Source organism: Lepidochelys olivacea, assembly GCF_965140295.1.
Source record: "Lepidochelys olivacea isolate rLepOli2 genome assembly, chromosome: 3".
Lineage (NCBI taxonomy): Eukaryota > Metazoa > Chordata > Testudines > Cheloniidae > Lepidochelys > Lepidochelys olivacea.
In genome coordinates this window covers 192,461,392-192,474,473 of record NC_140413.1, presented here as the reverse complement: position 1 = coordinate 192,474,473, position 13,082 = coordinate 192,461,392, and the positions used below count along the sequence as shown (strand labels likewise).

General features: G+C 41.5%; 1 protein-coding gene across 2 annotated transcripts in view; it reads right to left on the bottom strand.

Annotated features, from left to right (window-relative positions):
- The window catches only part of PCSK2 (proprotein convertase subtilisin/kexin type 2), a 195,428-nt gene that overhangs the window by 156,853 nt on the left and 25,493 nt on the right, over positions 1-13,082 (bottom strand). For both annotated transcript variants that reach the window (XM_084623070.1, XM_084623069.1), the window contains exon 2: positions 1,251-1,355. In XM_084623070.1, the coding sequence (XP_084479196.1) occupies positions 1,251-1,355 (105 nt within the window). The remainder of the gene's footprint in view (positions 1-1,250; positions 1,356-13,082) is intronic.

Below are 13,082 nucleotides of genomic sequence, written 5' to 3'. Positions count from 1 at the left end.
TTTGGGAATCCCAGTTTAATGCTAAGGGGGCAGGAGTCTGCATTACACACACACTCAAACTCTAGCTGGTGCCCTTGTTGGCAGTCTTAAACCCAGGAGTGAATGGCCATGGAAATCCTTTAACTCCTGAAGATGGTAGTTCAGAGTATCAAGAAACATACTACACACCTGACTGATACAGGACTCATGATGCCTCACTGAACTCCCAGTATCATAACACAATGTGACCTAAAGGAAGTGGGGGTGACCAGCAGCTGGCAGTTGCTTGGTTTCAGCTAAAATGGCTGGTGCACCACACATTAACAGCTGTCAGATGGGCTGACTACAATTTGGAGGGGTGCCATATTGTTGGTGGATCTGTGCCCAAAATACTTTAACCGTCTCCTGCAAAGGCAGAGAGAGTGAGCTAGAAATTCTTCAACCCTGCTTCCCGACATAGCAACAGGCAGCTTCTCTGTTTTAGTTAAAATAACTTTCTTCTTGTTTATTTAATTTTGAAAGGTGCTCAGATACCATGATGATTGGCAGTGCAATAAAAACCTAGGTAGAATGGAACAGCACAACTCTCCCACACCAAGAGAAATGGAGTTGGGTATGCAGGGGACTAACTTGGTCATCTATTTGCTTTCATAAGATGAATGCCAAAAGTGACTATTTTCTTTGGGCAGTAGAAACACTTTTCTGTGCTAGCTGGTCCTGACCATGTCCTAGTATTTATCTTGTGTAACAGCAAAAACTCTGAAGAAGAGAGAGAGAAGAAACTGCTGCTAGAGCACTGCATTATGGTGAAGGACCTTTTCTTTCCACCAGTGAGATGAATGCTGGGGGGTGGGAGTTGCTTCTTAAAACTAAAAGTTTCATTTGCAAGTGGGACCTGGAGTTTCTAGACTAAAAGTTAAAGTCTGATGGGCTGAATGTGCAACTGGTCTTGCTTATGTTTGAAACATGCCTTTTGGAACTCATTGACTGCAAGTGAGGCTACTAGCAGAGAGTGCAGTATTACTAAGAGTGAGCAAGGGTGGAAGACTCAAGCTCGAAGCTGTGACTGTTGTTGTCATGTTAAAATCAAGGCTTAGGTTGTTTTAACTTCTGTACAGCAGCCACAGAGCTTGGGTCAGGCATGGAATTACCTGTGTTAAGACTTCACAGTTATCTGATCCCATAATGCACAGTTGGTTGGGGATATGGGGATTTTGGAAAATCATGGAAAATCATGACTGCTGGATGGCAAATCAATAGGAAAAGCTTACCCTCGGGTCTTTTTCCAAATGAAGCTTGTGCTGAAGACTGCGTCTTCTCCTGGCCCTGGAGATGCCATTATGATAAAAATGATACCCATCATCAATAAAGGGAAGCTGGGGAGAGAAAGAGCAAATTAAAAAAAAAACAAAGCCAGAACAAATACACTTAAAAACTATGGGGATTTTTTTTAAAGGAGCTTAAGTCCTATTCACTTTGTAAAGACACAGGCTCCTAAGTCACTCAGGCACTTTTACCCTATAACGTTAAGGTTATATGCTATGAATATGCAATGTATTGTTTCACTCGTAAACATTGGTATCAATGTCACTCTGCATTCAAGGTCTGCAGCACCAGTATTTCTGCAGGGCTTCCAAATTACATCAGAATTATTTCTTATTTCCCTGAAACCTCCAAAATAAAAGGACAAAAGGACTTTAAAATTACCACAAATTGTATTTCAGCAATAAGGCAAGACAGAAATGCTTTTCTGAGCCATTATATTGCACCTAAAATGAAGCTATAAGATTTAGGGCAGAAAGCAGAGTGATTTTCTCTACCGGATAAATGCAGTGTCTGGAGTTTCTTCTCAATACTGTGGAATGAAATTGATAAAGAAAAAAAAAGGGGGAAAAAAACAGATGGTCCCATGCATTATTAGCATGGTCCAACATTTCTGATAGTCTATCAGAAAGCTCCATTTGTGTCTCAAGTTCCGATAAATTACTTAAATCTACCAAAAGTTTTTTTTAATTCTCTTTTTAGCAACCTAAAATTTTTACTTCTCAAAACAAGCTGTATTTTCATGTCGCTAACATTTCAATGTCAGGGACTTAATTTAGCTGCATTATCAAGGGAATAATTAAGAGAAATTACAAACACTCATAGGGGTTTTAAAAATATTTTAAATCAAAACATTTTATCAATGAGTCTGCAGTACTTATGAAAATATAAACATGGAAATTATTAATAGTGATTCAACTTTTCTGATTGAAAATTGAGATCAAGAGCCAGATTCCGAAGGGTCTACTCCTATCCAGGAGTCTACTACACTTGATAGGTAACATCAAACAGCAGCTCACAGGGGACTCTGCCTGTCTGAGACTTTTTTGTAAATTAGTTTTACAGTGATTCAAGTGAAGTAAAAATGGTCTAAAAGAGGCACCTCCACAAAAAGGGTAGCCATTTCTCATGGTAATTCCCAGAATCCAGCATACGATGTTAAATCCTGGCCTTCCGGATGAAAGCCCTTAGACAGATCGCACAGGATATATTTGTGTATACCACAAAGATGTACAGTGAATATAGAGGATAAACAACATAGCTGGATTAGTTACCATTTGAAATACACTGGCTAGATCTACTTTAATGCTAAACTGGGGCCAGATTGTGCCTACCCTTTCATAGCTACACTGTATATGCAGGGGCAGAGCGGAAAGCCACAACAAAGCTTTTTTCTCCTTGTGCAAACTACACAAGGGCTTCACTTGACTGCCATCTCTGCATCCCCTACAGCTACAGTATATATGGGCCGGAAGTGCATAGCTCCCAAAAGGTGCAGGAGGAAGTGAAGTCCTGGACCCATCTCTGCACTGACATCAGCCTGCAGGGCGAGTAGGCTATTCTCTATAAAGTGGTGTAACAAGAGCTGCACTCTCCCAGCATTGCTAGGAGGCTCTGAAGTCTTCCTCCATTATGTGGATCTCCTCTCTATAACCCACCCTGAAAAAGTAAAGGAGTACTTGTGGCACCTTAGAGACTAACCAATTTATTTGAGCATGAGCTTTCGTGAGCTACAGCTCACTTCATCGGATGCATACAATCCCTTTAGCTTCACGGGGCCTCTGGTGTGGGGCCATGGGCAATTGCCCTGCTTACTACCCCCTAATGCCAGCCACAGACTTCCCATATGTCCTTTGGCAAGTCTCTTACTCTGCCCTGTGACTCAGCTCCTCATGTATAAAATGGGACCTCAGAGAGAGTTGTAAGGATGATTAAGTAGAGTATTAACCATTCTGAGGGTCTCAAATACTAAGGTGATGAGGACCATGTAAGTACCTACATAGAACACAACAGCAAACCAATTAATCTCCACTTGATGTACAAATATAACATAGCACTGAGTGCTCCCAGTGTGTACCAAGGTGAGAATAAGCCTCAAAGGATTTCAGGCATATTTTATATTGATCATGTTCAACACTTCCTTACAATCAACTCTTTTGATGCAACCACTATAGTAAATTTTAAAAAAAAAAGCTCTAAGATCCTGCAAAATCATGAAAAAGCCTCTCTATATCCTGCTTATCCCGACTCTTCTTTCAAGATAACACTCTCCAAATGCTTTATTCTCCAGTTAATAATAACAACATGGTAAAAATGAAATCATTTTTGGCTTCTTCCTTTATTATTACAATTGCAGTCACACCTGCCAGACTCAATCATGGCCAGGGTCCTGCATTGTGCTAGGGGTTGTACAAATACAGAACTAAAAGAAAGTCCCTGCCCCAAACTGCTGGTAATCCTGTAAAAATAAATTTCAAAAATCTTGTTACAAAACAGAAGGGGGAAACAAAGACTATTGAAAGGGAAGAGGCTTTGCTAATGACAGGAATTACTAGAACATATTTTTAACTACAGCAGCAAGATTACATTTTACAGAAGTGAAAAGTATTCCACTGGGTGCTGTCACGGCTTGCGTGTGACTCTGGGATGTCTTTGTTGCTTCTCAGGCTACTGTTCCAACTGATAAGCCAGAGAACAATTACATAATTAAAGTCTGTGTAGGAGACAAGTACTTCAACCCCTAGCTGTACCTTCCTCCTGAAACCCACACTCTTGGGGGTAGAAATTATCTTGGTTTTAAATGACTTTTTTAATTTGCTCATGAACTTTGCACCTGTTTTGTGATTCTTCCTTCCCAGATGCAGAAAAGAGGGTGAGGAATTTGCCAAGAGAGACTCAGTCACAACCACGCAGCCCGTAGAGAAAGCTGACGCTTAGCTGTGCTGCTACAGGAGTATCCCGGAAAGGGACTGTAACCTACTCAGCCCCAATTCTCCTGCTGCTGCCCCATCACTCAAGGAGAGTAATTTGCTGTTGGCCTATCCCATCAGCAAATACCCCCTCTGCATCCCCAGTGTTGGTTCAGCAGCTGCACAGTCTAAAAAAGTGTGAGGTGGAGCCAAGTCTCCACCCATTCGCTGTTCACTCAATGGCCCCCCTCCTCTGAGGAGGGAATAAACAGATGTACTGCTCGCATGTCCTCATCTCCACCTGGATCCAACATGTGGGTGTCCCACATAGGACTGTCAGAAGGTAGGGGGGTGCTCTACTTCCTTTTTGTTCCCCGGCACATGTGTAAAGTACAAGTTACAATCCTGCCTTTAACCCTTTTTCAGTCTTTACTTGGACAAAAGATTTTTTGATATCAAAAGGGGGGTTTCTTGGATAAGAGATAAAGACTTGGCACAGATGTTAATGAAAAGGAACCATATAAAGGGTCAAATTCAGATTTTAGATGTGCAACAGCATATTTTGAGATACACACACAGTTCTGTCATGGTGCATGCAAGATTAGAAACTGACCCTGTCTTTGATGTGTGAAAAAGCTCCTCCTCTACCTTAGTGGGTCTTGCGCTTATTGACAGATTTGCTCGCCTCGGAGATTCACGGCAGCCCTCAGTTTGGCTATCTTCATGAACCCACAGTCCAGGTCAGCTTCTCCTGTGTCTGACCAGGAGTTGGGAGGTTTGGGGGGAACCCGGGCCCGCCCTCTACTCCGTGTTCCAGCCCAGGGCCCTGTGGAATGCAGCTGTCTAGAGTGCCTCCTGGAACAGCTGTGCGACAGCTACAACTCCCTGGGCTACTTCCCCCTGGCCTCCTCCCAACACCTTCTTTATCCTCACCACAGGACCTTCCTCCTGGTGTCTGATAATGCTTGTACTCCTCAGTACTCCAACAGTCCGCGTTCTCACTCTCAGCTCCTAGCGCTTCTTGGTCCCAGCTCCTCACACGTGCACCACAAACTGAAGTGAGCTCCTTTTTAAACCCAGGTGCCCTGAATAGCCTGCCTTAATTGATTCTAACAGCTTCTTGATTGGCTGCAGGTGTTCTAATCAGCCTGTCTGTCTTAATTGACTCCAGAGGGTTCCTGATTGTTCTGAAACCTTCCCTGTTACCTTACCCAGGGAAAAGGGACCTACTTAACCTGGGGCTAATATATCTGCCTTCTATCACTCTCCTGTAGCCATTTGGCCCAACCCTGGCATAGATGGTAACTTCCTTATTCTACAGCAGTAGAATTCATTCCTTAACCAGCAAAGGGAACATTAGCCAACAGAACTGCAAAAGAATTTAATATAATCAGAATGGAAGTATATGCATAACAAGCATATTATGATGCAATAGCTAAAAACAGTTAAAGCTCACAGGGGGATCAGTATTGCTTGAGGGTCAGTGAGAGATGCAGCATTCAAAGGCTGTAACCAGTTTTAAGAAGCGACATACATGAAGTAATTAACAAACAAAGGGTCTCAGACTTATAATATCCTTAACATTGAATTGTAATGATTCATTGCCAGTCAGCCTATCCCACTGTATTATATATCACAACGTTTCCATTGTATGTTGCCAGTTGTGATGGGGTGCACGCACCTCTCGCGAGCGGCCCCTGGCTGAGTGCATGTGCCTGCATACACTCTCTACCTGTTTGTGGTGGGTCTTCAGTGACTCAGCCCTCTGGCCTAGTCATACGAGTCTGTCAGTGAGATAAAAGCAAAGCAAACCCCTTCCAGAGTACAAGGCCAACAGGGGCCTCTCTCATTGCCCTCTGTAACATCTCTCTCTCTCAAGTTGTCCCTGCTCCGGTATAGAGTGGTGCTCCAGGGCTCCCTCCCTGTCTTCGCCCTCTCAGGGCCTTTTTGGCCACAGCTCTCCAGCAGGGCCACTACAGTTCAGTTCCCCTTCTGGGGTGGCTCAAAGTCCAGGCTACTTTCCCAGGGGACCCAGGCACGCCCTCTACTCTGGGATCCTACTGATAGCAGCCATCCGCCACGTCCCTTTATATAAACTGCATTGCAGCTACAATTCCCTGGGCCACTTCCCCATGACTCCAGCATATTCTTCACTCTTACCTCAGGGCCCTGTCCTGGTGGAGTCCCAGCAGCCAGCCTGGAGCACCATCCACAATCCTCCAGCTCTAGCAAGGATCTCAGTCTGGCCCTGCAGCTCTTTTCATATTAGCCTGCTGGGCCCTGATTGGTTGCTTCCCATGCATCTTCTCTAGGCAGCCTATAGGATCTCTCTACTGCCCTTTCCTGGGTTGGGTGTGGCAGGACCATGAGGCCTCCAGCAGGGGGTCTCAGGGCCTAGTCCACCCTGTCACAGATAAACTTAATATGGAGACAAATACACGATTATAAATTGGCCTAAAGAAGGGATATTGACGAGATAAACTACCAGTCGCTCTTCAACTTTGTGGTATTGATCACATATTGTAGTTGATGTATTTCTACTGTTCATCTTCCTCTCCCATCTTGTCGGTTGATAATGTCAGTTAAAGTCTGTCATTATCTCATGTTTAGGTTCAAACTTCTGGTGTTCTTATATTTAGATGTATAACCTGTTTATTAGTTGTCCAGTCAAAACTCTATGCGATATTAAGCTTCTCCTTTTTCCTCCTATTTTCCTTATTTTAATATCTTAATATTGATATTAATTTGGAATATTGTTGAAGTGGTTTCTCCCTTTCTTAGTATTTAAAAAAAGTTCTCAAATGATCAGGTTTGGTGGCAGGCAAGGACCTTCTTCCAGAAAACTACAAGAAGTTCCACCATATTACTAAGAAGCTATCTTTTTTCCTTCTCCCCTGTAGAACTCTAACATGAGGAGTTAGTTTTTCTAGAACCAGAATATCCCACATTTTTTATATGTGTCAATAGTTTTAGGGGAGTCACTCCTCTTCCATCACTTTGCTGTGGTAATCCTAGCAGGATCTAGGAGATGAGTATTTTTTATGGCTTTTATGAGACTCAGCGTTTTCAGGACAATTTAATAAAAATTCTAAGGAATTATCTGACACCTGATTCTGTTATGTCCCTTATGGAGTCTCCAACAGCTTTCCAAAATGTCTTAGTTTCAGGGCAGGAAATAACTACATTCCTACAATGTATTCTGTTGTAACAAAGCAGCATCTTTTGGTTCATATGCTTGTTCTACAGGTCATGCAAGAGTTGATCCAGAGTGACTAGAGGACACAGATTTGAACTGTATCTGCCAGAAAATGCACTATCAATCTAAAATATAGTCCCGCATCACCTATTGCCACTGTTCCTTAGAAAGGTTGTGTCTGATGTGCTCTGACAGGTGCAACTCTGCCTGAGTGGTGAATCAAGTTCATAACATGCCCGGATGCAACAGAGCACTTAAACTGAATAGGAGCTTCACAGAACAACTTGCACATATAACGTTAAGCATGTGCTTAACTGTTTAACTGAATTAGCATTTAAGGAAACACTTGTGCTATGCAACCATTAAAGATCCCTGTTTGAAAGGAATTCTCTCTGTGCATGGAGGATTAAGACAGGAATAACATCAAAATCACATAGCACTTAATAGTTGTTTTGCTAGAGCCCAATACAATCCAAACTTCAAATATTTTAGGTGTTGATCTACATCTCAAACTCATTTTCTGAGTGGGTCATAAATATGGTGAGATAGTTTCTTTCTTCTTATTACTTGTGCAACAGTTCCACCCAAAGGAAAAGAAAATCTATATCTTCCAGTAGTAAATGCATTCAGAAGATTCACATTTCCCCAATGAACTGACTGGCTCTGTTACAGTTAGTCAGAGAACTAGGAACTGCCTTGCAGCAGAAATTAGAAACCTTTTCATCCCACTTACCAAATGCTCTGAGGAGGCTTATAAATATTCAATATGCATTTTAAAGCTCTCTCTCACTCCAGTTAGCATTAGCAATTGCTTTACTTCTAAATGCACAGATGAAAGCCAAGTTAACCCATATGTAATCAACAAGTGATGAATAGATTTAAGTGGTAGGTATAAGTATAGGAATATGTAGGATAGCGTTATAGGGATATGGGATTGATAAGCATGTATTATTGGTGACAGATTTCAGAGTAGCAGCTGTGTTAGTCTGTATCCACAAAAAGAACAGGAGTACTTCTGGCACCTTAGAGACTAACAAATTAATTAGAGCATAATGGAACATATAGTAAGAAGATATATATATACTTCCACAACCCATGAATTTTAGGGTGCCCAATTTCTCATAGGCTACTCCTGTTGTACTCCTGTTCTTTTTATTATTGGTGAGAGAATGTTAGGTATATAAGTAAGATAAAGCTATAACACAAGGCCTACAGGCTTTAGGTCTGTAAGATATGCAGCTTGGCCACCGAAAGTCTCAGGCCGCAAATAGGTTGGCACGACTAGATGGCCAAGAGATAACCCTGTACCAGTAAAGTGTAAGATTATAATAAAAGATGTCTTACATCCTGATATTCTGGAAACAATGCAGCAATAGGCTAGAAAATATGCCGCAATCCGCCAGTTAATATTGCAATGTCCCATAACATTTCAGGGGATTCTGTAATAACTTCAAATTGCTATGGTAACTCATTGATGTAGATGTTAATGAGAATAAGGAGAACAACAGGAGTAGCCTATGAGAAATTGGGCACCCTAAAATTCATGGGTTGTGGAAGTGCAAAAAGGGAGAAAGGGATTGACACTCTCATGCATATGCATGGTTGGTGTCAAAAGAAATTCAGAATAAAAGATGTTGCCTAGCCCAAGAGGACAGGGAAGCACAACAGGAAACATCCAAGGGGATGGTCACCTGATGGTCACCCTACTCATCTTCATGTTTCCCCAGGGGATGTAAGTATGAAATCACTGATGCTGGACGTCTTATGGTTTGTCTCTGCATATGTTTTAGTAGTTGTGGCATTGGTCATCTGCTTAATTAAATTGTTAATAAAAGGACTTTGATAACTTGTGAAGGTAATACTTTTGGCCATTCTTCCTCGTGTGCTCCAAGTCTTCAAACCTAATGATATTTCTAATAGTGGTTCTCACCATGCTAATTCTGATACTGTAGCCATTAGGGAGTGTGAAACTTTGGCACAGGCCACTGTGGTTTAAGATACCATTGGTAATACCAACCTGTCAGTATTATAAAGGCTACAGGATCCAAGTACTAATGAGGCCTGGCTTTGTTTATCTTGGGAAATCTGATATGTTGAGGGGATAGGCTATAGCAAAGCCAACATTAATCTCATTAGTATTTGACATAAGATTGTTCTTGCAAAATACTTTCAAAGCCAATTAAAGCCAATTATCTCCCACAAGATAATTCATAAACGTGGGGCTAGTTATTCATCTGTATTTATAGTCTTATTTGATGTTTCCTATCCAACCCTCTTCTTTTAAACAAAAGAGTTTCAGACAGCAATAAATATACATTATGAACCACTTGGTTTAGTCCTATTTGATCTGGTTGGTTTATTTGTTTGTTTGTTTTTGCATAAGTCGTCAATGGAAATTGTGTAACATATACTGTAATGTGAAGGTTTGTTATTGTACATCATGATTATCCTAAAAATGCATGTTGGCCTGACTTACAGGCTTGATTCAAAGGCTGACATGGGTTCTGAATTAAAATGGTTAAAAATTTAGATTTCAGTGCTGTGAATCATGTAGGTTCCAGTGCATTTACACTGCAGTTTACTTGATCATTTGAGTGTTCAATTCCGCAATATACTGAGCACTGGTATAAAGAATTAGTATAAAGGTAGTAGATTAGTGATCTTTGTTATTAGTTTATTGCTGTAGGAAGAAACATCTCAGCCTGTGATAAGTGTTTGTGTAACTTGCATAAAAGAATCTGCACAGCTTAGACAGATTTTTCTATTACATTCCAACAACTCTGAAACCTGGTACTGTCACCATGACCTACAATCTCAAATCAAACCAAAGCGAGTCAATAGTTTCTAGGTTTGGAGAACATGTACATAAGAGGTTGACACATTTTGCACTAGTTTTGCACTGTCTGTTGATCCAGCAAATCATTGCCTGAAGCTGATGACCATTATCATTCAGTCAAAAACCTGAACTGGAGGCTTAGCAACAATGGTTACTTCTCTGGGCACTGACACCAACAATGTTACAGGAGAAAGAGAATTCTTCAACTATGCCAAGAAACAAGAGCTAGATAGAACACAGAAAAGGGTACGGTCGTTGTGGGTGTCTGACAGGAGATTCTTCCATTTTTAGCAGCAACATATAACCACTGGGAATAAGAAAAACAGCCTCATAAAATCATTCAGCTAATTGGTTCCATAACTGCTGCATATACAGCAGGCAAACATGCTACATTATTTAGAACAATAAAGTAAATATGATTCCACCAGAAGCTGAAATCAACACAGTTATCTCAAACATATGTTAATGGTTCAAAATTTAAGACTGATAATTTTGGTCAATTTTGGTCATTATGTGAACTGAAAAAAGAAAAGAAAATGTTTTTCTTTAGATGCCAGGGGCATGCTTTCTGATTTCGCTTATGCTGATGGTGGTGTCAGTGGAGTTACTCCTCAATTAGTGCACTGTAAATGACATCAGAACCAGAAATCTGCACAATACATTACCCACACCACCTCTGTTCTTATGTGATTTACATTGTGCTAAGCTAATTAGATTTTTTCCCCTTGACCCATATCTGTAAACAGGCCTTTTACTCTTTTGTATTTCTGGATTCTCTGCTCAACACTTCCACTTGATAGATCCCAGTACTTAAAAATCTATAACATAGAACTTTCATTAGTGAGGCCACCACTAGTCGGACCATTACAGAACTTTAGGGTCACCCTGGAAATGCTAACCCATTCTTCACTAATGGCCCAAAGTGATTATTGACATCTCCAAGTCATTTGCAAAAGTCACCCCACTCCTCACAAATATGAAACTCACCATAGACATACATCCCTTTGTCACCTCCATCAGAGAATATTAAAGTAGTCTCCTTCTTAGGCTTCCTTTGAAGTTGATGCAGAAGCTTTTGACACATCATGCTGTTCACTTGCTCCTTAATACAGATGCATGGGAGTGAGTAAAACCTGCCCTATGCAATATTCCATGGCTGTAAGTAAATGGAGAACTTCATACTCTTAACGATAGAGAACTCTTAAGGACCTAGCAGCAAAGTACCCACATGACTTTCTGTCACATTCCTGTCCCACCAGGACAGTTAAAGATCAGTTGGATTATCCTTACTCACTATCTCAAGGTTCATTCTGTACTGAGACTCAGTGCATATGTAACCTGGACACCTCCTGGGTGTGGTGTTCTGTCCCATTTAGTGGTACCGAGACCACTTAGAGAGCGTTAAATGAGTCTGCTCTACAGCCTTAGCTAAGAGCCAGTTGGCTTTTAGCTCATGCAGTAGAGGCTCATGCACTAAGCTCCAGAGGCCCCAGGTTCAATCCCACCTGCTGATGACCGGAATCTGTCAGTGTTACAAGTGGGAAATGACTGCCTAGGAAGGAGTACTGCAGAAAGGGATCTGGGGGGTCATAGTGGGCCACAAGCTAAATATGAGTCAACACTGTAACACTGTTGCAAAAAAAGCAACCATCATTCTGGGATGTATTAGCAGAAGTGTTGAAAGCAAGACATGAGAAGTAATTCTTCTTCTCTACTCCCTGCTGATTAGGCCTCAACTGGAGTATTGTGTCCAGTTCTGGGCACCGCATTTCTGGAAAGATATGGAGAAAGTCCAGAGAAAAGCAACAAAAATTATGAAAGGTTTAGAAGACATGACCTATGAGGGAAGACTAAAAATATTGGGTTTGTTTAGTCTGCAGAAGAGAAGACTGAGAGGGGACATGATAACAGTTTTCAAGTGCGTAAAAGTTGTTATAAGGAGGAGGGAGAAAAATTGCTCTCCTTAAACTTCTGAGGATAGAACAAGAAGCAATGGGCTTAAATTGCAGCAAGGGAGGTTTAGGTTGGACAGTGGGAAAACCTTCCTAACGGTCAGGGTGGTTAAGCACTGGAATAAATTGCCTAGGAAGGTTGTGAAATCTCTATCATTGGAGATTTTTAAGAGCAGGTTAGACAAATACCTGTCAGGGATGGTCTAAATAATATTTAGTCCTGCCATGAATTCAGGGGACTGGACCAGATAACTGCTTGAGGTCTCTTCCAGGCCTACAATTCTATGATTGTGTGAACCACTGCAGTAATTACTGCAGTGGCTATAAGTCGACCTAGCATAGGTCAAGTTAAGTTTATAGTGCAGACATGCTCTCAGATGCTACAGTGCTGAGATTAGGGCCAGCGAGAGAAATTACAGACACGGTTTTCTGTTTGAGAGAAAGCTTTGAGTTTTATGTTTGAGAGAAAGATGTTTCTGACCTCTGTCCAATAGATGTACACCATCTCCAAGAAACAAGGTGTCAGAGCTGCTAATATTTCTATGCCATACAGTCCGGTCAGCCATGAAGCCTCCAATTTCTTGATGACTGTTCTTCCAGTACTTATTACTAGCTTTCATATTGTCACTGTAGTGATTATTCCAATGCTCAGCCAAATCAGAGAAAGCTATCACAGCTCTTGGACACAAATTTCTGATGAGGTCCAAATCTGGTCTCATAGGTTGTATGAGATGTACACCGGGAATAAGGCCCAGATCATCTCCACCTGAGGGATTTGCCACAAACGGTTGATCACAAACTCTTGAGTCAGTGGTCCTAGATGCTGCAGAGTGGGCAAAATGTGATTCCAATGCAGGCCATCTCTCTCCACCCAAACCAGCCTGTAG